Source organism: Oncorhynchus keta, unplaced genomic scaffold (genome assembly GCF_023373465.1).
Source record: "Oncorhynchus keta strain PuntledgeMale-10-30-2019 unplaced genomic scaffold, Oket_V2 Un_contig_2998_pilon_pilon, whole genome shotgun sequence".
NCBI classification, from domain to species: Eukaryota; Metazoa; Chordata; class Actinopteri; order Salmoniformes; family Salmonidae; genus Oncorhynchus; species Oncorhynchus keta.
In genome coordinates this window covers 139,621-164,668 of record NW_026286834.1, presented here as the reverse complement: position 1 = coordinate 164,668, position 25,048 = coordinate 139,621, and the positions used below count along the sequence as shown (strand labels likewise).

At 46.0% G+C, this 25,048-nt stretch overlaps 2 protein-coding genes and 1 long non-coding RNA gene across 21 annotated transcripts; 1 reads left to right on the top strand and 2 right to left on the bottom strand.

Annotated features, from left to right (window-relative positions):
• Positions 1-1,559: 1,559 nt before the first annotated feature.
• On the bottom strand, positions 1,560-24,590 carry LOC118377997 (selenide, water dikinase 3-like). Its single transcript, XM_052507579.1, has 8 exons — positions 24,169-24,590; positions 22,561-22,664; positions 22,191-22,298; positions 18,385-18,539; positions 17,447-17,537; positions 17,059-17,158; positions 15,115-15,327; positions 1,560-2,366 (listed from the first exon to the last, which is right to left on the bottom strand). The coding sequence occupies exons 2-8, from the start codon at positions 22,654-22,656 to the stop codon at positions 2,134-2,136; spliced, it is 996 nt and encodes a 331-aa protein (XP_052363539.1). The 5' UTR covers positions 22,657-22,664; positions 24,169-24,590; the 3' UTR covers positions 1,560-2,133.
• LOC127923537 (uncharacterized) lies at positions 6,490-9,795 on the bottom strand. The gene is made up of 3 exons (XR_008114647.1): positions 9,716-9,795; positions 7,692-9,319; positions 6,490-7,647 (listed from the first exon to the last, which is right to left on the bottom strand). It is a non-coding gene; the product is annotated as an uncharacterized LOC127923537 (long non-coding RNA).
• On the top strand, positions 18,551-22,180 carry LOC127923536 (sarcoplasmic reticulum histidine-rich calcium-binding protein-like). Of its 19 annotated transcripts, XM_052507582.1 has the most exons (7): positions 18,551-18,920; positions 19,117-19,379; positions 19,609-20,018; positions 20,106-20,134; positions 20,280-20,337; positions 20,483-20,540; positions 20,599-22,180. In XM_052507582.1, the coding sequence occupies exons 1-7, from the start codon at positions 18,855-18,857 to the stop codon at positions 20,687-20,689; spliced, it is 975 nt and encodes a 324-aa protein (XP_052363542.1). In that variant the 5' UTR covers positions 18,551-18,854; the 3' UTR covers positions 20,690-22,180. The 19 variants fall into 19 exon arrangements, 5 of the variants coding, with proteins under 5 accessions (XP_052363542.1, XP_052363543.1, XP_052363540.1 ...); XM_052507583.1 differs by having other exon boundaries at positions 20,483-22,180; XR_008114633.1 differs by lacking the exon at positions 19,117-19,379 and adding an exon at positions 19,435-19,492 and having other exon boundaries at positions 18,551-19,067; positions 19,990-20,047; positions 20,106-20,366; positions 20,454-22,180.
• Positions 24,591-25,048: the final 458 nt, after the last annotated feature.

The window sequence follows — 25,048 nt, the reverse complement described above, 5'->3', positions numbered from 1 at the left end:
GTGAGGGGAATAGTACAAATATGTGTAGTAACAAATAATGTATCAATACATTTGGATATAAGCCAAACATCTATTCTGGATTGTCTTGAACCTGTTTTGTTACTCCAAGTGAACGATCTGTCGGCCGGAAACCTCTCTCTCCATATATCAGTAAGATCAAACTTTTCAATAAAAAGTATTAAACCCAAATTCTGATTGCTAAAAATATGTTCGAAATGGTTTAGCTTCACATTGTTTCGTTACCCGCCTAGCATTAAGAGAAACTATAGACAAAGACAAAACAACAACAAGTATATAAAAGTATAAACTGTAGTAGGATGAGTCAAAGACGTAGGAGCAGTGAACGTAAACGATAAGGAACCGAGATCGGCACCATCTATGTCCATTTAAAGTGAGCCCCGACGGATCGACATATGCGACAGTGAGTAGATGACGTTGAAACAATGGTCGGCCATCTTGGAGGCAGTCTCTAGTTTTTATGCCGCGTTCATAACAACTGGAAACTCGGAGCTCCGACTGGGAAAAAGGGTTTTGAACTCTGTCCTCTCTTGAGCTCCGACTTTTCCGACCTGAAAATCACTGCCGTCATGATTTGAACACGTATTTTCCAGAGTTCCCAGTTGTCATGAAAGCAGCATTCGATATTAAAATGATTATGGCATTAATCATGTAAACTCCTTACTCTGTTTATCTTAATCGGCGTAAGGTCATAATCGATGTAAGCAGATACCGATTTTAAAAAACAGGTTTTCTGAGCAATCTTTAGAATTATTAGGACATGGAAACAGTTTAATATGCGCATGTGCCAGCACCAACGCCCCACTCTTTGCGCGAGTGAAGTGATTTCGGGAAAGGTGAAAGGATGCATCATATATTTCAAATGTACTGTATATATATGTCCGAACTCAGAATCAAAACGTCTTTAAGCAAAAATAACACTGTCACTGTGCCAGAACGTTCATTTTGATTGGCGATTTTCTGTATGTATTAATCAGTCTCCTGGTTGAATATGTGTCCATGTAAACAAACGGACTGTCCACGGTCGCATTATTGTGTGTATTTAACCAACCGTGCTCACCGGCTTGTTTCAACTTTATGATACCATGTCTTGTTTTGACTGATGTCATCACGTCTATGCCAATATGGCTCAAATTCGCCAGCTAGCTAACCAACAACATTAACAATAAAGTATTTTTTTAAAATCAACTTCCATTATCCAACAGTTGCTGCTATTCTCATCTTACTTGCGTCTCTGTTCAGAGGGTTGGAAAGCGGGGCAGGCTGAAGCAGCCCGCGACAGACGGATCTTTTCCCAGGTCTCTCGGGTTAGAACACGGCGACACATTTTAATATAAAATATGCCTTAATAGCAGACACTTTGATCCTGTATGCATACAGTACATCTTATGGATGGTCGCATGCGCCGTGCTCAATCAACTGATATACAGAAGACCAATATTCTAACGTATTCCACCATTATTCATTCTGTACCCCACCGTCCTAAAAAATACATTCATTTTAAATCTCACACACACAGGAAGTACCAAAGGGACAGAACAGTGAGTTGATGATCGGTTTATTGATTGTGAATTATCCAGAAACACATAGCCAATGGCTGGAACCCAGCACATGAGCCCCACCCCCTTCCTGAGACAGACATCCACTCCGCCTGGCCCCATTGGCTGAGGTTTGGAAGGCGGAGCTTCATAAACAGGTAGGGGGGGCTTAGAGCTGAGCAGCCAGTCAGCTGGCAGAGGACATACCGGACGACCCCATTGGTCCAGAGAGAGCTGCTCAACCCTGCCTCTGAACCAATGGGTAGAGCCAGACATCCTTATAGACAAGCCAAATATCCAATAGAAACACATTAAATAAACATTTTTCCAACCACTCCCACAATGACAAAAATTTCACCAGGAGAATGTTCTGACCCACACTCTAAAATCACATACACAACTTGATCTATTTCCCATTCACTGATTGGAGGGAAAACTGTTGGAATGTTACTTTAATTTAAAAGAGGAACCATTTGGAGTGTTGTCCATTCCCTCTCCATGTTCGGTGTTTTGGCCTGTAGCTCCTGTGGCTAAACGAGGGAAAGAGATGGACAGCAACACACGTAAGAGGGAGAGTCTATGACGGCGTATCGCCAGGAGCTGGACTAGTAGAGCTGCTGTTCTCCTGATTGGCTGCAGCGGTCCCTCTCGGTTGGACTTCGATGATGCGTGGTTTGTCGATGATGCGAGCGCCGCGTTCTCCTTTCTCCACGATGCCGATGATCCAGGCTCCACCCCCAGACCCCTGACCCTTCACCTCCGCACAGAACCGGGCCGCCTGCTCTCTGGGCAGACTTACTAGAAGGCCACCTACAGGGTGAATGGGAAATAACGTATAGTGTCATTTGGGAGTAACTTTTATTGAAGAATAAAATGTTCCTAAATATTTCAACATGATTAAAGATAACCCTGAATGAATTGCGAATAATGACGAGTGAGAAAGCTACAGAGCACAAATATCAACCCCCACAAGACATGCTAACCTCTCACCATTACAATAACAGGGGAGGTTAACATTTTATATCATACACCCAAGACATGCTAACCTCTCACCATTACAATAACAGGAGAGGTTAGCATCTTATATCATACCCCCAAGACATGCTAACCTCTCACCATTACAATAACAGGGGAGGTTAGCATACCCCCAATACATGCTAACCTCTCCCCATTACAATAACAGGGGAGGTTAGCATTTTATATCATACCCCCAAGACATGCTAACCTCTCACCATTACAATAACAGGGGAGGTTAGCATTTTATATCATACCCCCAAGACATGCTAACCTCTCCCATTACAATAACAGGAGAGGTTAGCATTTTATATCATACCCCCAAGACATGCTAACCTCTCACCATTACAATAACCGGGGAGGTTAGCATTTTTTATGGGGGGTTGATATTTATGCCTCTAACTTTCTCACTGTTATTCATGATTCATTCAGTTACCCATAATCATGGTAACATACATTTTACATGTAGAAGTGTTTAGAAACATATTCTGTTCTTATTTACAATAAAAGTGACTCCAAAATAACACAATACATTATTTATCATCTCATTTCTATTAGACACAAAATAATCTAAAACACAACCAAAACAAACAGCATCCAACAAGTTTATAGAGTCACAAGTTTGATGTGGTCATTGTGTGATAGAAATATGGGACCAAATACTAAACTTCTGACTACTTTAATACACGTAAGTCAATCTGTTCCAATATTTTTGTACATAAAGTGCTGTAATTTCTAAAATAGTTCACCAGATACGAATGCAAATAGCCTCAAATTAAAACTAGTCATTTTAATGTCATTGTATCATTTCAAATCCAAAGTGCTGGAGTACAGAGCCAAAACAACACACTGTTCCAATACTTTTGGAGCACACTGTAAATGTAATCCGAGTCCGAGCAAACGTGGCTAATACAGCCGGATACCAGTGTTGGTGTCGTTCAGCATGTTGTTTGTGCTACGATATCGTCTAACATCAGATGAATAGAGCGCAGGGATCCTTCCCTTTCAAGACGACTCAATACACGTTTTAGTTTCAAATGATTCACTGTGATTTGATTGGCGGAACAAATCGATGCGATACGAAGCACAGACCACATTCATTTTCCATTAATTAAAATCGGCTGCTTATGGAGCTCATGAGCCGGATCCCTCTGAGCCGACCGGGAATGATGCAGGCGTGGCCAAAAGTTTTGAGAATGACACAAATATTAATTTCCACAGTCTGCTGCCTCAGTGTTTTTAGATATTTGTCAGATGTTACTATGGAATACTGAAGTATAATTACAAGCATTTCATAAGTGTCAAAGGCTATAATTAACAATTACATGAAGTTGATGCAGAGAGTCTATATTTGCAGTGTTGACCCTTCTTGTTCAAGACCTCGGCAATCCGCCCTGGCATGCTGTCAATTAACTTCTGGGCCACATCCTGACTGATGGCAGCACATTCAATCTACCCTGGCATGATGTCAATTAACTTCTGAGCCACATCCTGACTGATGGCAGCACATTCAATCTACCCTGGCATGTGGTCGATTAACTTCTGGGCCACATCCTGACTGATGGCAGCACATTCAATCTACCCTGGCATGATGTCAATTAACTTCTGGGCCACATCCTGACTGATGGCAGCCCATTCTTGCATAATCAATGCTTGGAGTTTGTGGGTTTTTGTTTGTCCACCCACCTCTTGAGGATTGACCACAAGTTCTCAATGGGATTAAGGTCTGGGGAGTTTCCTGGCCATGGACCCAAAATATTCAAGTTGTGTTCCCTGAGCCACTTAGTTATCACTTTTGCCTTATGGCAAGTTGCTCCATCATGCTGGAAAAGGCATTGTTCGTCACCAAACTGGATGGTTGGGAGAAGTTGCTCTCGGAGATTGTGTTGGTACCATTCTTTATTCATGGCTGTGTTCTTAGGCAACATTGTGAGTGAGCCCACTCCCTTGGCTGAGAAGCAACCCCACACATGAATGGTCTCAGGATGCTTTACTGTTGGCCTGACACAGGACTGATGGCAGCGCTCACCTCGTCTTCTCCGGACAAGCTTTTTTTCCCCCAGATGCCCCAAACAATCGGAACAAACATCAGAGAAAGATGCCCCAAACAAACATCAGAGAAAATGACTTTACCCCAGTCCAATCCCTGTACCTTTTGCAGATGCACTCACACCTGCCTGCTGCCATTCCTGAGCAAGCTCTGCAGTGGTGGTGCCCCGATCCCACAGCTGAATCAACTTTAGGAGACAGTCCTGGCGCTCGCTGGAAGCATTCTTCAAGGAGAGCGGTTCAATTGTTGTGACGTTCTTGATGATCCGATAAATGGTTGATTTAGGTGCAATCTTACTGGCAGCAATATCCTTGCCTGTGAAGCCCTTTTTGTGCAAAGCAATGATGACGGCACGTGTTCCCTTGCAGGTAACCATGGTTGACTGAGGAAGAACAATGATTGACTCCTTTTGAAGCTTCCAGTCTGTTATTCGAACTCCATCAGCATGATCTCCATCCTTGTGCTCGTCAACACTCACACCTTCATTACATTCTAGACCATATGCAAATTGCCCATCATACAAACTGAGGCAGCAGACTTTGTGAAAATGTATATTTGTGTTATTCAAAACTTTTGGCCATGACTGTATACTGAGTGTACAAAACATTAAGAACACCTACTATTTCCATGACAGACTGACCAGGTGGGTCCAGGTGAAAGCTATGATCCCTTAATGTCACTTGTTAAATCCACTTTTAAATCGGGGAGGAGAAAGAGGTTAAAGAAGTATTTTTTAAGCCTTGAGACATGGATTGTGTTTGTGTGCCATTCAGAGGGTGAATAGGCAAGGCAAAAGATTGAAGTGCCTTTGGTAGTTGCCAGGCACACTGGTTTAAGAACTGCAACGCTGCTAGATTTGTCACACTCAACATAGGGCTGGGCGATATGGCCTAAAAATCATATTGATTTTTCAAACTTGTGCGATTCAGGGTATATATAGATTTCACCTCTAAATAAGTGTTGTACAATTAAAAGGTAAAATACACTGCATTTTACACAGTCAACAATAACCTATTGAATTCAGGACTTAGTTGTACCTAGGCTAAATAAGCTTTCCACAACCATCAGACCCACTAATCATTTTTTCAAAATAGTTTAACCTGATTTTTTTTTTTTTGCAATAATCACTAATCTGGCTTTCAATTGAGTCTATGAGAATTGCCTTTTTTTAAATTATATATATATGTATATTTTTTTACAAATGTCCCCAGAACCTAATGCATAATGTACATTCACGAATAATGCTAGGAATTAGGCTATAGGACATGAACACAGGTCTCATCAACAGCCTCTCAAGCCCACGTGCTCGTGAGTAGCCAGCTAATCTTTATATTTCAAGTTGAGCCAGCTTGGATCTATTCGCTAGCTAACAAGGTGTAACAGTTGAGCCAGCTTGGACCTATTTGCTAGCTCACAAGGTAGAACAGTTGAGCCAGCTTGGACCTATTTGCTAGCTAACAAGGTATAACAGTTGAGCCAGCTTGGACCTATTTGCTAGCTAACAAGGTATAACAGTTGAGCCAGCTTGGACCTATTTGCTAGCTAACAAGGGGTAACAGTTGAGCCAGCTTGGACCTATTTGCTAGCTAACAAGGGGTAACAGTTGAGCCAGCTTGGACCTATTTGCTAGCTAACAAGGGGTAACAGTTGAGCCAGCTTGGATCCATTTGCTAGCTAACAAGGGGTAACAGTTGAGCCAGCTTGGATCCATTTGCTAGCTAACAAGGGGTAACAGTTGAGCCAGCTTGGACCTATTTGCTAGCTAACAAGGGGTAACAGTTGAGCCAGCTTGGACCTGTTTGCTAGCTAACAAGGTATAACAGTTGAGCCAGCTTGGACCTATTTGCTAGCTAACAAGATAGAACAGTTGAGCCAGCTTGGACCTATTTGCTAGCTAACAAGGGGTAACAGTTGAGCCAGCTTGGACCTATTTGCTAGCTAACAAGGGGTAACAGTTGAGCCAGCTTGGACCTATTTGCTAGCTAACAAGGTGTAACAGTTGAGCCAGCTTGGACCTATTTGCTAGCTAACAAGGTGTAACAGTTGAGCCAGCTTGGACCTATTTGCTAGCTAACAAGGTGTAACAGTTGAGCCAGCTTGGACCTATTTGCTAGCTAACAAGGTATAACAGTTGAGCCAGCTTGGACCTATTTGCTAGCTAACAAGGTGTAACAGTTGAGCCAGCTTGGACCTATTTGCTAGCTAACAAGGTATAACAGTTGAGCCAGCTTGGATCCATTTGCTAGCTAACAAGGGGTAACAGTTGAGCCAGCTTGGACCTATTTGCTAGCTAACAAGGTGTAACAGTTGAGCCAGCTTGGACCTATTTGCTAGCTAACAAGGGGTAACAGTTGAGCCAGCTTGGACCTATTTGCTAGCTAACAAGGGGTAACAGTTGAGCCAGCTTGGACCTATTTGCTAGCTAACAAGGGGTAACAGTTGAGCCAGCTTGGACCTATTTGCTAGCTAACAAGGGGTAACAGTTGAGCCAGCTTGGACCTATTTGCTAGCTAACAAGGTATAACAGTTGAGCCAGCTTGGATCTATTTGCTAGCTAACAAGGGGTAACAGTTGAGCCAGCTTGGACCTATTTGCTAGCTAACAAGGTGTAACAGTTGAGCCAGCTTGGATCTATTTGCTAGCTAACAAGGTGTAACAGTTGAGCCAGCTTGGACCTATTTGCTAGCTAACAAGGTGTAACAGTTGAGCCAGCTTGGACCTATTTGCTAGCTAACAAGGGGTAACAGTTGAGCCAGCTTGGACCTATTTGCTAGCTAACAAGGGGTAACAGTTGAGCCAGCTTGGACCTATTTGCTAGCTAACAAGGTATAACAGTTGAGCCAGCTTGGACCTATTTGCTAGCTAACAAGGGGTAACAGTTGAGCCAGCTTGGACCTATTTGCTAGCTAACAAGGGTTAACAGTTGAGCCAGCTTGGATCCATTTGCTAGCTAACAAGGTATAACAGTTGAGCCAGCTTGGATCCATTTGCTAGCTAACAAGGTATAACAGTTGAGCCAGCTTGGATCTATTTGCTAGCTAACACGGTGTAACAGTTGAGCCAGCTTGGACCTATTTGCTAGCTAACAAGGTGTAACAGTTGAGCCAGCTTGGACCTATTTGCTAGCTAACAAGGGGTAACAGTTGAGCCAGCTTGGACCTATTTGCTAGCTAACAAGGGGTAACAGTTGAGCCAGCTTGGACCTATTTGCTAGCTAACAAGGGGTAACAGTTGAGCCAGCTTGGACCTATTTGCTAGCTAACAAGGGGTAACAGTTGAGCCAGCTTGGATCCATTTGCTAGCTAACAAGGGGTAACAGTTGAGCCAGCTTGGACCTATTTGCTAGCTAACAAGGGGTAACAGTTGAGCCAGCTTGGACCTATTTGCTAGCTAACAAGGGGTAACAATTGAGCCAGCTTGCACCTATTTGCTAGCTAACAAGGGGTAACAGTTGAGCCAGCTTGGACCTATTTGCTAGCTAACAAGGTGTAACAGTTGAGCCAGCTTGGACCTATTTGCTAGCTAACAAGGGGTAACAGTTGAGCCAGCTTGGACCTATTTGCTAGCTAACAAGGTGTAACAGTTGAGCCAGCTTGGATCTATTTGCTAGCTAACAAGGTATAACAGTTGAGCCAGCTTGGACCTATTTGCTAGCTAACAAGGGGTAACAGTTGAGCCAGCTTGGATCTATTTGCTAGCTAACAAGGGGTAACAGTTGAGCCAGCTTGGACCTATTTGCTAGCTAACAAGGTGTAACAGTTGAGCCAGCTTGGACCTATTTGCTAGCTAACAAGGGGTAACAGTTGAGCCAGCTTGGACCTATTTGCTAGCTAACAAGGGGTAACAGTTGAGCCAGCTTGGACCTATTTGCTAGCTAACAAGGGGTAACAGTTGAGCCAGCTTGGACCTATTTGCTAGCTAACAAGGGGTAACAGTTGAGCCAGCTTGGACCTATTTGCTAGCTAACAAGGGGTAACAGTTGAGCCAGCTTGGACCTATTTGCTAGCTAACAAGGTGTAACAGTTGAGCCAGCTTGGACCTATTTGCTAGCTAACAAGGTGTAACAGTTGAGCCAGCTTGGACCTATTTGCTAGCTAACAAGGTGTAACAGTTGAGCCAGCTTGGACCTATTTGCTAGCTAACAAGGTATAACAGTTGAGCCAGCTTGGACCTATTTGCTAGCTAACAAGGTGTAACAGTTGAGCCAGCTTGGACCTATTTGCTAGCTAACAAGGTATAACAGTTGAGCCAGCTTGGATCCATTTGCTAGCTAACAAGGGGTAACAGTTGAGCCAGCTTGGACCTATTTGCTAGCTAACAAGGTATAACAGTTGAGCCAGCTTGGATCCATTTGCTAGCTAACAAGGTATAACAGTTGAGCCAGCTTGGACCTATTTGTTAGCTAACAAGGGGTAACAGTTGAGCCAGCTTGGACCTATTTGCTAGCTAACAAGGTATAACAGTTGAGCCAGCTTGGACCTATTTGCTAGCTAACAAGGGGTAACAGTTGAGCCAGCTTGGACCTATTTGCTAGCTAACAAGGTATAACAGTTGAGCCAGCTTGGACCCATTTGCTAGCTAACAAGGTGTAACAGTTGAGCCAGCTTGGACCTATTTGCTAGCTAACAAGGGGTAACAGTTGAGCCAGCTTGGACCTATTTGCTAGCTAACAAGGTGTAACAGTTGAGCCAGCTTGGACCTATTTGCTAGCTAACAAGGGGTAACAGTTGAGCCAGCTTGGACCTATTTGCTAGCTAACAAGGGGTAACAGTTGAGCCAGCTTGGACCTATTTGCTAGCTAACAAGGGGTAACAGTTGAGCCAGCTTGGACCTATTTGCTAGCTAACAAGGGGTAACAGTTGAGCCAGCTTGGACCTATTTGCTAGCTAACAAGGGGTAACAGTTGAGCCAGCTTGGACCTATTTGCTAGCTAACAAGGTATAACAGTTGAGCCAGCTTGGATCTATTTGCTAGCTAACAAGGGGTAACAGTTGAGCCAGCTTGGACCTATTTGCTAGCTAACAAGGTATAACAGTTGAGCCAGCTTGGATCTATTTGCTAGCTAACAAGGTGTAACAGTTGAGCCAGCTTGGACCTATTTGCTAGCTAACAAGGTGTAACAGTTGAGCCAGCTTGGACCTATTTGCTAGCTAACAAGGGGTAACAGTTGAGCCAGCTTGGACCTATTTGCTAGCTAACAAGGGGTAACAGTTGAGCCAGCTTGGACCTATTTGCTAGCTAACAAGGTATAACAGTTGAGCCAGCTTGGACCTATTTGCTAGCTAACAAGGGGTAACAGTTGAGCCAGCTTGGACCTATTTGCTAGCTAACAAGGGTTAACAGTTGAGCCAGCTTGGATCCATTTGCTAGCTAACAAGGTATAACAGTTGAGCCAGCTTGGATCCATTTGCTAGCTAACAAGGTATAACAGTTGAGCCAGCTTGGATCTATTTGCTAGCTAACAAGGTGTAACAGTTGAGCCAGCTTGGACCTATTTGCTAGCTAACAAGGTGTAACAGTTGAGCCAGCTTGGACCTATTTGCTAGCTAACAAGGGGTAACAGTTGAGCCAGCTTGGACCTATTTGCTAGCTAACAAGGGGTAACAGTTGAGCCAGCTTGGACCTATTTGCTAGCTAACAAGGGGTAACAGTTGAGCCAGCTTGGACCTATTTGCTAGCTAACAAGGGGTAACAGTTGAGCCAGCTTGGACCTATTTGCTAGCTAACAAGGGGTAACAGTTGAGCCAGCTTGGACCTATTTGCTAGCTAACAAGGGGTAACAGTTGAGCCAGCTTGGACCTATTTGCTAGCTAACAAGGGGTAACAGTTGAGCCAGCTTGGACCTATTTGCTAGCTAACAAGGGGTAACAGTTGAGCCAGCTTGGACCTATTTGCTAGCTAACAAGGGGTAACAGTTGAGCCAGCTTGGACCTATTTGCTAGCTAACAAGGGGTAACAGTTGAGCCAGCTTGGACCTATTTGCTAGCTAACAAGGGGTAACAGTTGAGCCAGCTTGGACCTATTTGCTAGCTAACAAGGGGTAACAGTTGAGCCAGCTTGGACCTATTTGCTAGCTAACAAGGGGTAACAGTTGAGCCAGCTTGGACCTATTTGCTAGCTAACAAGGGGTAACAGTTGAGCCAGCTTGGACCTATTTGCTAGCTAACAAGGGGTAACAGTTGAGCCAGCTTGGACCTATTTGCTAGCTAACAAGGGGTAACAGTTGAGCCAGCTTGGATCTATTTGCTAGCTAACAAGGGGTAACAGTTGAGCCAGCTTGGACCTATTTGCTAGCTAACAAGGGGTAACAGTTGAGCCAGCTTGGACCTATTTGCTAGCTAACAAGGGGTAACAGTTGAGCCAGCTTGGACCTATTTGCTAGCTAACAAGGGGTAACAGTTGAGCCAGCTTGGACCTATTTGCTAGCTAACAAGGGGTAACAGTTGAGCCAGCTTGGACCTATTTGCTAGCTAACAAGGGGTAACAGTTGAGCCAGCTTGGACCTATTTGCTAGCTAACAAGGGGTAACAGTTGAGCCAGCTTGGACCTATTTGCTAGCTAACAAGGGGTAACAGTTGAGCCAGCTTGGACCTATTTGCTAGCTAACAAGGGGTAACAGTTGAGCCAGCTTGGACCTATTTGCTAGCTAACAAGGGGTAACAGTTGAGCCAGCTTGGACCTATTTGCTAGCTAACAAGGTAGAACAGTTGAATAGTAATATGCACCAATGACACAACAAACTGAATATCCATTTTCCAGAATCAATGTTCATTAATACTTGTGTTTTAGTAGTGTCTGCTCTGAGCAGTTGAGACAGTAAAATAATGTCTCAATGTGTTGGTGTTCATATGGCCGATTCTGTTGGACCAAACCTCAACAGCAAATAGACAGTTGAAACCGCTAGTCAGAGGAAGATGTGATCTCAACTACGTTGAAAAGTCTCCTCGACTTTTTTCACATTGTTTTATGTTACAGTCTTAATCTAAAATTTCTAAAAATTGTACCCCCCCTTCGTCAACTTACACACAATACCCCATAACGACAAAGCAAGAGTTTTATTAGCAATCTTTGCACATTTATTAAAAATAAAAAAACTGAAATATAATATTTACATAAGTATTTAGACCCTTTACTCAGTACTTTGTTGAAGCCCCTTTGGCAGCGATTACAGCCTCAAGTCTTCTTGGGTCTGACGCTACAAGCTTGGCACGGTTGTATTTGGTGAGTTTCTCCCATTCTTCTCTGCAGATCCTCTCAAGCTCTGTCAGGTTGGATGGGGAGCATTGTTGCACAGCTATTTTCAGGTCTCTCCAAAGATGTTCGATCAGGTTCAAGTCCAGGCTCTGGCTGGGCAACTCAAGGACATTCAGAGACTTGTCCTTAGGGTGGTTGTCCTGTTGGATGGTGACCCTTTGTCTGGAGCAGGTTTTCATCAAGGATCTCTGTACTTTGCTCCGTTCATCTTTACCTCGATCCTGACTAGTCTCCCAGTCCCTGCTGCTGAAAAACATCCCCACAGCATGATGCTGCCACCACCATGCTTCACCGTAGCGATGGTGCCAGGTTTCCTCCAGATGTGACGCTTGGCAGTGAGGCCCGAAGATTTCAATCTTGGTTTTATCAGACCAGAGAATCTTGTTTTTCATGGTCAGAGTCTTCAGGTTCGTTTTGGCAAACTCCAAGAGGGCTGTCATGTGCCTTTTACTGAGGAGTGGCTTCCGTCTGGCCACTGTACCATAAAGGCCTGATTGGTGGAGTGCTGCAGAACTGGTCGTCCTTCTTCCCATCTCCACAGAGGAGAGCGGTCAGCTCTTAGAAGAGTCTCGGTGGTTCCAAACTTCTTCCATTTAAGAATGATGGAGGCCACGGTGTTCTTGGGGACCTTCAATGCTGCAGAAATATTTTGGTACCCTTCCCCACATCTGTGTCTCGGAGCTATACAGACAATCCCATCAACCTCATGGCTTGGTTTTTGCTCTGAAGTACTGTCAACTATGGGACCTTATATAGACAGGTGTGTGCATTTCCAAATCATGTCCAATCAATTGAATTTACCACAGGTGCAATCCAATCAACTTGTAGAAACATCAAGGACGATCAATGGAAACAGGATGCACCTGAGCTCAATTTCAAGTCTCACAGGAGAGGCTGAATACGGATGTAAATAAGGTATGTCGTTTTTATTATATTTTATTAATATAGACTGTCATGTCTGTCACATGCTCAGTGTGAACCTGCTTTCATCTGTGAAGAGCACAGGGCGCCAGTGGCGAATTTGCCAATCTTGGTGTTCTCTGGCAAATGAAAAACGTCCTGCACGGTGTTGGGCTGTAAGCACAACCCCCACCTGTGGACGTCGGGCCCTCATACCACCCTCATGGAGTCTGTTTCTGACCGTTTGAGCAGACACATGCACATTTGTGGCCTGCTGGAGGTCATTTTGCAGGGCTCTGGCAGTGCTCCTCCTGCCTCCTCCTTGCACAAAGGCGGAGGTAGCGGTCCTGCTGCTGGGTTGTTGCCCTCCTACGGCCTCCTCCACGTCTCCTGAAGTACTGGCCTGTCTCCTGGTAGCGCCTCCATGCTCTGGACACTACGCTGACAGACACAGCAAACCTTCTTGCCACAGCTCGCATTGATGTGCCATCCTGGATGAGCTGCACTACCTGAGCCACTTGTGTGGGTTGTAGACTGTCTCAAAAGTGACCAAAACATCAGCCAGGAAGCATAGGAACTGAGAAGTGGTCTGTGGTCACCACCTGCAGAACCACTCCTTTATTGGGGGTGTCTTGCTAATTGCCTGTCATTTCCACCTGTTGTCTATTCCATTTGCACAACAGCATGTGAAATGTATTGTCAATCAGTGTTGCTTCCTAAGTGGACAGTTTGATTTCACAGAAGTGTGATTGACTTGGAGTTACATTGTGCTGTTTAAGTGTTCCCTTTATTGTTTTGAGCAGTGTATATATATCATGCGCCAAAACTGAACGGAACGAGCCACTAGGCTATCTGCTTTGATTGAAACAAAAAATGTTGGTGTCCATATGGCCGATTCTGTTGGACCAAACCTCAACAGCAAATAGAGAGTTGAAACCGCTAGTCAGAGAGGAAGATGTCATCTCAACTACGTTGAAAAGTATCCTCGACTTTTTTCACATTGTTTAAGTGTTCCCTTTATTTTGTTGTACTATAGCACAACTTTGGATTTCACCCCATCTCATAATCGAACATCAAACTCGTTTCATAAAGAGATTGACGGGAAAACTCCATTGCCAAAAGCGCACTGCAGTTAGAATTGTTGAGCATTGATTTGGGCTCGTTGATTAAAGCACGTTTAGTTCCAATAGCAAAGAAAGGGCCATTTGAAGAGCTGTCGCAACAGCACTTGCACTTTGACAGATTTTCCACTCAAATATAGGATCTGTATGTTGTGTGCTGAATAAGATGGGCTACATAACCACTCACGAAAATACCCACCAATTTAATTCCACAAAGTTATGCAAATTAACCTATATACATGAGCATGACAAGCATAACAAGTCAAATGTATAGGGTCCCTATACACTGACCAACACTTTGGTTCCTACCCCGTCACAATAGTGCCTCCATAGAGACCCTACTAGTATTCTAATTCCTATGAACGCCTCCCTGGCTTTTTAATTCGCTGTCGTGTCAAAAAGTGCCCAGTATTACATTCTAACTACAGAATAATCATTATATTTCCACGATTCCAACAATTCACTTGTGTTTTGATCTAATTGCAATATTTGGTCAAAATTAAGGCCTAGATACTTACTGTCCTTAAGTGGCAGTGTAGAAAATCTCAAATTAGAAACCTTTGGTTGAAGTTTGATTAAACAGTATAAAACAGGCCTCCTAAGTGCATCGCAGTGCTAGCTGTGCCACTAGAGATTCTGGGTTCGAGTCCAGGTTCGGTCGCAGCCGGCCGAGACCGGGAGACCTATGGGGCGGCGCACAATTAGCCCAGCGTCGTCCGGGTTAGGGGAGGGTTTGGCCGGCAGGGATGTCCTTGTCCCATCACGCACTAGCGACTCCTGTGGTGGGCCTGGGCGCAGTCCACGCTGACGCGGTTGCCAGGTGCACAGTGTTTCCTCCGACACATTGGTGCGGCTGGCTTCCGGGTTAAGCAAGCATTGTGTCAAGAAGCAGTGAGGCTTGGCTGGGTTGTTTTTCGGAGGACGCACGGCTTTCGACCTTCGCCTCTCCCGAGTCCGTACGGCAGTTGCAGCGATGAGACAAGACTGTAACTACCAATTGGATACCAGGACATTGGGGCGAAAACAGGGTAAATAGATGAATAAAAACACTATGAAACCATCAGAATGGACAAAGACCCAATGAAATCACTTCGAATGTGTGTGTTGACACCCTGGGTTCACTCATAAAGCAAATGAAGAACTTTGATTACTCAAAAACATCAAATAAATATGAAACATATTGGTAGATGATATTTTGGCCAAGCTCTTAGTGTCCTACCAGATGTCTCCGAGGACGTCCCCCCCAGCAGGTTGAAGATGTTCCCATAGGCCTTGCTGATGGCGGCCATCTTGGCAATGATGGGTAGGTTGTGGATGACGAAGGCTACCTCAGCACGTTGCATCGTCGCTAGGTTACGGGCGTGCCCTAGCAACCCAAACCCAGTCACGTCTGTTGCAGCGTGGGCCTGGAACCTGTGCATGAGGCCTGCCGCTGTGATCGCACACAAACACACAGTGGGTTGTTACAGACCAGGTTGTGTGTGTGTTATGTTAATGTGTGTGGAGGGGGGCTTGTCAGTTTTTTAACTGAATGCAATCAACTGAAATGTGTCTTCCCCATTTAACCCAACCCCTCTGAATCAGAGAGGTGTGTCTTCCCCATTTAACCCAACCCCTCTGAATCAGAGAGGCGTGTCTTCCCCATTTAACCCAACCCCTCTGAATCAGAGAGGTGTGTCTTCCCCATTTAACCCAACCCTCTGAATCAGAGAGGTGTGTCTTCCCCATTTAACCCAACCCCTCTGAATCAGAGAGGCGTGTCTTCCCCATTTAACCCCTCTGAATCAGAGAGGTGTGTCTTCCCCATTTAACCCCTCTGAATCAGAGAGGTGTGTCTTCCCCATTTAACCCCTCTGAATCAGAGAGGTGTCTTCCTCATTTAACCCCTCTGAATCAGAGAGGCGTGTCTTCCCCATTTAACCCCTCTGAATCAGAGAGGTGTGTCTTCCCCATTTAACCCCTCTGAATCAGAGAGAGGTGTCTTCCCCATTTAACCCCTCTGAATCAGAGAGAGTGTCTTCCCCATTTAACCCAACCCCTCTGAATCAGAGAGGTGTGTCTTCCCCATTTAACCCAACCCCTCTGAATCAGAGAGGTGTGTCTTCCCCATTTAACCCAACCCCTCTGAATCAGAGAGGCGTGTCTTCCCCATTTAACCCCTCTGAATCAGAGAGGTGTGTCTTCCCCATTTAACCCCTCTGAATCAGAGAGGTGTCTTCCCCATTTAACCCAACCCTCTGAATCAGAGAGAGGTGTCTTCCCCATTTAACCCAACCCCTCTGAATCAGAGAGGTGTGTCTTCCCCATTTAACCCAACCCTCTGAATCAGAGAGGTGTGTCTTCCCCATTTAACCCAACCCCTCTGAATCAGAGAGGCGTGTCTTCCCCATTTAACCCAACCCCTCTGAATCAGAGAGGCGTGTCTTCCCCATTTAACCCCTCTGAATCAGAGAGGTGTGTCTTCCCCATTTAACCCCTCTGAATCAGAGAGGTGTGTCTTCCCCATTTAACCCCTCTGAATCAGAGAGGTGTCTTCCTCATTTAACCCCTCTGAATCAGAGAGGCGTGTCTTCCCCATTTAACCCCTCTGAATCAGAGAGGTGTGTCTTCCCCATTTAACCCCTCTGAATCAGAGAGGTGTGTCTTCCCCATTTAACCCCTCTGAATCAGAGAGAGGTGTCTTCCCCATTTAACCCCTCTGAATCAGAGAGGCGTGTCTTCCCCATTTAACCCCTCTGGATCAGAGAGGCGTGTCTTCCTCATTTAACCCCTCTGAATCAGAGAGGTGTGTCTTCCCCATTTAACCCAACCCCTCTGAATCAGAGAGGCGTGTCTTCCCCATTTAACCCCTCTGAATCAGAGAGGCGTGTCTTCCCCATTTAACCCCTCTGAATCAGAGAGGTGTCTTCCCCATTTAACCCCTCTGAATCAGAGAGGTGTGTCTTCCCCATTTAACCCCTCTGAATCAGAGAGGCGTGTCTTCCCCATTTAACCCCTCTGAATCAGAGAGGTGGGTCTTCCCCATTTAACCCCTCTGAATCAGAGAGGTGGGTGCGGGGTTGCCTTAATTGATGGCTCGGCGATTCGAATCAGCGGCCGTCCGGTTACTGGCCCAAAGCGCTTAATCGCTAGGCTACCTGTTATATTAGTGTGTGTGTGTTACCTGTGCGGTTGAGCGTTGCCATGGAGAACATGGCTTCCTGGTAGGCCTGCTCCACTTCCTCCTTAGAGACCACTAGCTTGATCTTATTCCACCTCTCTGGCTACACACACACACACACACACACACACACACACACACACACACACACACACACACACACGAGAGAAGTAGGGATCGAAAGAGGATATATTATTTACCTATTTCAATGAGACATCCTAATTTTTGGAAAAATCTAAAAGTCTGACTTCCCCAGAGAGAAAGTGAAGACAGACGAGGAAGCTAGAATATCACCTACCTGGTCCAGCCATCAGACAGATATTCTAGCATCCTGCTCTGTCTATCACCTACCTGGTCCAGCCACCAGATAGACAGTATTATGGGATAGTACCTGGTCCAGCCACTGGTGAGCGTTGACAGCTACCTGGGTTCCTAGAGGCTTGGTCAGCACCAACACGTCCCCTGGTACTGCACTGTCTGGCCTACACACACAGTAAGACACAGTATTGATAAGGAAACTCCCCATTAGAATTGATCCTGTCTGGCCTACACACACAGTAAGACACAGTATTGATAAGGAAACTCCCCATTAGAATTGATCCTGTCTGGCCTACACACACAGTAAGACACAGTATTGATAAGGAAACTCCCCATTAGAATTGATCCTGTCTGGCCCGACTCTCTAACATCAAGGTTACCAACAAGAACTGATAACACCCTGACCCCAGTCTGAACAGAACACCCTGATAACACACTGACCCCAGTCTGAACAGAAGACCCTGATAACACCCTGACCCCAGTCTGAACAGAAGACCCTGATAACACCCTGACCCCAGTCTGAACAGAAGACCCTGATAACACCCTGACCCCAGTCTGAACAGAAGACCCTGATAACACCCTGACCCCAGTCTGAACAGAAGACCCTGATAACACCCTGACCCCAGTCTGAACAGAAGACCCTGATAACACCCTGACCCCAGTCTAAAAGAAGACCCTGATAACACCCTGACCCCAGTCTGAACAGAAGACCCTGATAACACCCTGACCCCAGTCTGAACAGAAGACCCTGATAACACCCTGACCCCAGTCTGAACAGAAGACCCTGATAACACCCTGACCCCAGTCTGAACAGAAGACCCTGATAACACCCTGACCCCAGTCTGAACAGAAGACCCTGATAACACCCTGACCCCAGTCTGAACAGAAGACCCTGATAACACCCTGACCCCAGTCTGAACAGAAGACCCTGATAACACCCTGACCCCAGTCTGAACAGAAGACCCTGATAACACCCTGACCCCAGTCTGAACAGAATACTCCCTCTCTTACATGATGAACTCGTTGGGTTGGCAGACGACCGAGGCCACACCCCCTATGATGATCCAGGGGTTGACCACCGTCTGGCCGCCTGTCACCGAAGTCCCGCCCTCCTCCGCCGCGTCACGGAAACCACGGATCATCAGAGGCATCACACGCTCACGATCCTGCACACACACACAGTTATCATTTCATCACGACCAACTAGCTCCCAGTTCTGCAAGTTACACTGACTAGGCACAACTTCAGGAACACACACACACACACACACACGCACAACTTCAGGAACACACACACACACACACACAGTGTCACATGGAAGTCTAAAGTCTGATATTTGTAGAATAGTGGGTTTATAAATTAACAGGCAACTGTTCTGAATCCCCTCCAGACACCCTGCTACACACAGCATCAGGTTAACAAATCCATTTATTGGTCACATACACATATCTAGCTCCAACAGGGCAGTAATATCTAACTTAATGCTTGTGTTCCTAGCTCTGCTCGCAGGGCAAGAAGGTGGAGACAACGACACACTGGGCGAGAAGGTGGAGACAACGACACACTGGGCGAGACAACGACACACTGGGCGAGAAGGTGGAGACAACGACACACTGGGCGAGACAACGACACACTGGGCGGGAAGGTGGAGACAACGACACACTGGGCGAGACAACGACACACTGGGCGAGAAGGTGGAGACAACGACACACTGGGCGAGACAACGACACACTGGGCAAGAAGGTGGAGACAACGACACACTGGGCGAGAAGGTGGAGACAACGACACACTGGGCGAGACAACGACACACTGGGCGAGAAGGTGGAGACAACGACACACTGGGCGAGACAACGACACACTGGGCGGGAAGGTGGAGACAACGACACACTGGGCGAGACAACGACACACTGGGCGAGAAGGTGGAGACAACGACACACTGGGCGAGAAGGTAGAGACAACGACACACAGGGCGAGAAGGTGGAGACAACGACACACAGGGCGAGAAGGTGGAGACAAAGACAACGACACACTGGGCGAGACAACGACACACAGGGCGAGAAGGTGGAGACAACGACACACTGGGCGAGAAGGTAGAGACAACGACACACAGGGCGAGAAGGTGGAGACAACGACACACAGGGCGAGAAGGTGGAGACAACGACACACAGGGCGAGAAGGTGGAGACAACGACACACAGGGCGAGAAGGTGGAGACAACGACACACTGGGCGAGAAGGTGGAGACAACGACACACAGGGCGAGAAGGTGGAGACAACGACACACTGGGCGAGACAACGACACACTGGGCGGGAAGGTGGAGACAACGACACACTGGGCGAGACAACGACACACTGGGCGGGAAGGTGGAGACAACGACACACTGGGCGAGAAGGTGGAGACAACGACACACTGGGCGAGACAACGACACACTGGGCGGGAAGGTGGAGACAACGACACACTGGGCGAGACAACGACACACTGGGCGGGAAGGTGGAGACAACGACACACTGGGCGAGAAGGTGGAGACAACGACACACTGGGCGAGACAACGACACACTGGGCGGGAAGGTGGAGACAACGACACACTGGGCGAGACAACGACACACTGGGCGAGAAGGTGGAGACAACGACACACTGGGCGAGAAGGTAGAGACAACGACACACAGGGCGAGAAGGTGGAGACAACGACACACAGGGCGAGAAGGTGGAGACAAAGACACACTGGGCGAGAAGGTAGAGACAACGACACACTGGGCGAGAAGGTGGAGACAACGACACACTGGGCGAGAAGGTAGAGACAACGACACACAGGGCGAGAAGGTGGAGACAACGACACACAGGGCGAGAAGGTGGAGACAACGACACACTGGGCGAGAAGGTGGAGACAACGACACACAGGGCGAGAAGGTAGAGACAACGACACACTGGGCGAGAAGGTGGAGACAACGACACACTGGGCGAGAAGGTAGAGACAACGACACACAGGGCGAGAAGGTGGAGACAACTACACACTGGGCGAGAAGGTAGAGACAACGACACACAGGGCGAGAAGGTGGAGACAACGACACACAGGGCGAGAAGGTAGAGACAACGACACACTGGGCGAGAAGGTGGAGACAACGACACACTGGGCGAGAAGGTAGAGACAACGACACACAGGGCGAGAAGGTGGAGACAACGACACACTGGGCGAGAAGGTAGAGACAACGACACACAGGGCGAGAAGGTGGAGACAACGACACACAGATGAGGCCTCAGAGTCTGATGTTCAAGAGGTGGACATTGAGGAGGTCCAGGGAGAAGACATGGAAGCCTGAGAGGAAGACAACCAAAGCTTTAGTTCCTAGACTATCATTTTACAGATGTTGAAAACGTTTTTTGGGAGATACGATGGATCATTGGGGATCATTCCCTTTCTTTGTACAGTGAAATCATCCCATGTGAAGAGTCAACTCTTGTAATTAAAGTTAATTACCACCTGTATATTTACCAAAATGTGTAACCCTAACAATACATCATACAAAGCAGCTGCAACTGTCAGTAAGAGTGTCCATGATTGAGTCTTTGAGTGAAGAGATGGAGATAAAACTGTCCAGTTTGAGTGTTGGTTGCAGCTCAATCCAGTCGCTAGCTGCAGCAAACTGAAAAGAGGAGCGACCCAGGGATGTGTGTGTTTTGGGGACCTTTAACAGAATGTGACTGGCAGAACGGGTGTTGTATGTGGAGGATGAGGGCTGCAGTAGATATCTCAGATAGGGGGGAGTGAGGCTTAAGAAGGTTTAATAAATAAGCATCAACCAGTGGGTCTTGCGACGGGTATACAGAGATGACCAGTTTACAGAGGAGTATAGAGTGCAGTGATGTGTCCTATAAGGAGCATTGGTGGCAAATCTGATGGCCGAATGGTAAAGAACATCTAGCAGCTCGAGAGCCGCCCTTACCTGACGATCTATAAATTACGTTTCCGGAATCTAGCATGGGTAGGATGGTCATCTGAATCAGGGTTAGTTTGGCAGCTGGGGTGAAAGACAGATTGAGAAAACCAAGTCTAAATTTAACTTTAGCCTGCAGCTTTGATATGTGCTGAGAGAAGGACAGTGTACCGTCTAGCCATACTCCCAAGTACTTGTATGAGGCGACTACCTCAAGCTCTAAACCCTCAGAGGTAGTAATCACACCTGTGGGGAGAGGGGCATTCTTCTTACCAAACCACATGACCTTTGTTTTGGAGGTGTTCAGAATAAGATTAAGGGATTAAGGGAAGAGAAAGCTTGTTGGACACTAAGATAGCTTTGTTGTCGAGCGTTTAACACAAAATCCAGGGAGGGGCCAGCTGAGTAGAAGACTATCATCTGCATATAAATGGATGGTAGAGCTTCCTACTGGCTGAGCTATGTTGTTGATGTAAATTGAGAAGAGTGTGGGGCTAGGATCGAGCCTTGGGGTACTCCCTTGGTGACAAGCAGTGGCTGAGACAAACGCATTTTTATTTTTAAAGTTTACGTTCAAACGGCTCTTAAACCCGCGACATACACTTAGTTTCCTTAAACGGGTCACGATTTAGGTAATACGCTTCTAGTGTTAACGTGCAGAATACCCAGGCTTTTACGACAGCAGGAATCAGTTAGATAGAGCATAAGTCAGAATTGGGGTTAGCAATTGTAGATGGGCCAGGGTGTACATGCACATTTCCAGATATCATCAGCAGTGATACAATCAGGGCACGGCAGAGGACAGGGCGAGCTCTGCAGAGTTGATTTATAACATTTGAATGTGCATTAGGATGGCAACAACATCATATTACACAACAATACCTACCTGCTCTGACATCTTCTGGCTGACACTGAGTAGCATCAGCATGTTGTCACACTCTGTGATGCCCATAGCATACAGATCACTGAGGACATTAGCACACGCTATCCTTCCCTGGGGGGAGAGAGAGAGAGCAATGTGGGGAAGGAGGGAGAGCGAGAGATGGTGGAGAGATATGGGGAAGGAGAGAGAGAGAGACATACAATCTCGTAAAGGATGGGTCACCAACTGGCGAATTGACAAGAAAATTAAATGTAATTCACTCATACAGATATAAGTTGGGGCATAAAGCATAAATCATGCCCTAATAAATGTTGTTAGGAGATGAGAGGTTACAATGAAGGTCAGGGGTTAAAGGTCAGGTGTCAGAACTCACCATCATGTAGGGGTCCTCCACCAGAGGGTAGAAGAAGTCTGTAGTTTGGACCAATGAGAGGCCTCCATGTCGCAGAGGCACCACACAGGAGTCCATACCTATACCTTCTCACACACACACACACGCAGACACACGCACACACGCACACGCACACACACACACACACAATATTCATGATACCATGCATGGTATGCAATGATTGACTGATTGATTTATGAACAGGGATGAGAGTAAGGAAAGAAATTCCACAAAATGTACTTTTAACAAGGCACACCTGTTAATTGAAATGCATTCCAGGTGACTACCTCATGAAGCTGGTTGAGAGAATGCCAAGAGTGTGCAAAGCTGTCATCAAGGCAAAGGGTGGCTACTTTGAAGAATCTCAAATATGAATTACATTATTTTGGTTACGACATGATTCCATATGTGTTATTTCATAGTTTTGATGTCATCACTCATATTCTACAATGTAGAAAATAGTAAAAAATAAAGAAAATTCTGGAATGAGTAGTTGTGTCCAAACTTTTGACTGGTCCTGTATGTTGCAAGTGGATGAACATGAGTGGGTAGCCTAATGTTGCAACCTGGTCTCAAAGCATTATATTATTCTGTATGTAATGGGGCGGCAGGTAGCCTAGTGGTTAGAGCGTTGGACCAGTAACCAGTAACCAGCCATTTAGCAGACGCTTTTATCCAAAATAAGCGTGTTCTTACTTACAGTCATGTGTGCATACATTCTACGTATGGGTGGTCCCAAAAATGGTCGGCTACCCACTACCCTGGCGTTTCACAATGCACCATGCTCTACCAACTGAGCTACAGAAGGACCACCAAAGCTCATCAAAGCTTGATGAGTTGATCATTTGAATTAGGCAAACACAAAACATGCACAGCCTTTGGGTCCCCAGGACCAGGATTAACAAACACTACTGTAGGCCATCCACAAACTAATTTACATACCATACGAAACGTAACGTATCACACTAAATGGAGTGTCAGTACGTGCAGAATAATACTAAATGATCTGAGACCAAGTTGAGTAAAGGAGCCCTTTTGAAGTGATTGACAAAAATATATATATATATTTTTAAAAATCATGACTGGTTGTTTATGCCACAATTAAAAATGTAATACATTTTCAAAGTTAAATGACATATTTATGAATAGGCCCACAGAGATCCTATTGAATTAATAGGGGTCCTATATGGAATTCTATGATTAGGCCCATCATTTCTTGGAGGTGCAGTACCGGAAATAAATAATACTTTCACCCCTGTTTATTACCTAGACAACGTTATTCATTTACTAAACAGCAGTTAAGCTAGACACCATCAACAGTCAGCTATCTGGCCTTGCATCAGAGATGCTAAGAGATAAGGGGGAGAGCCCTGCCTTCAGCTAGCATACATACTGCTAGTTGGCTCGAGAAGGGACTTGTTTGTTAGCGGGCTTATATGGCTACATTACTAACTTAGTTAACTAATCAGCTTATGTTCGTTTGATAATAATAATAATAATATAAAACAAGTTAGCTACATTAAATAACTTGACAAGTTTACTTGAAAAAACGAATATACATTTTGCTAGCTATGCTAACGAGCTAGCTACCTAGTCGGGGGCCAGCGGAGGTGTTGTTGGGAGTGAGTTGTCCGAAATCGGTGCCTTGGTCCCCGGTTTCCCCGGGCCGGTGAGGCTCCAGTCCCGCCAGGAGTTTGAGCAGCGTCTCCTGGGGGACCTTGCATCCTCATCCCTTCATATCCGAGAAGCCCGTCAGGCGGAAGCCGGCGTCCAGGCCATGCTCTTCGGGACGGAAAGGCTTGTATCCCGGGGGGAAGCATGATTCTGTCCCCGCCGAAGCGTCCGCCGGTGGGGTGGGAGGAGAGGGAGCTGACATTGCTGGGTAGTTATAGCGGTCTGTTTGGAGGATAGCTCGTTCAGATCCCAGCAACAGAGGAGAGGAGAGGAGAGGAAAGTGTGTGTGTGTGTGATGAATAGATACAAAGATTACGGATATACTGACAAGATACATGTATCTCCGTCCCACCAATGGGAGTTCGTTGTCCACAAAGGGGCCCGGCGGGCTGTCTTAGCTCCCGCCTATCCTTTCTTTGGATTGGTGGATACATGTCCATATTGTAATCCTATTTTGAATATTTAAATAGGGTTGTTGACGTCACCGCATGTATCCAATGGTGAGAGCCTTTATCTCATGAATATGCATACCCCATCTCAAGTCAACGGGTTGTCACGTGTCCTACTTATTTCAGTTCAAGAGTAACAGCTAATGCATTACGAAACTTATATTCGGTCAAATAAATCTCACTTAGCTAATAAGCAATTAATTTTATTTTCGACCAAATTCGACACTCTCATTGACTTCCATACAAAAACTCCTTGTTTGGTGAGCGAAACAACAACAAAAAACGCCACATGCTGGAGGGAGAGAGATTTTCCACCGAGTTGGCCTCTCTCGTCCTCTTCCTCTCTG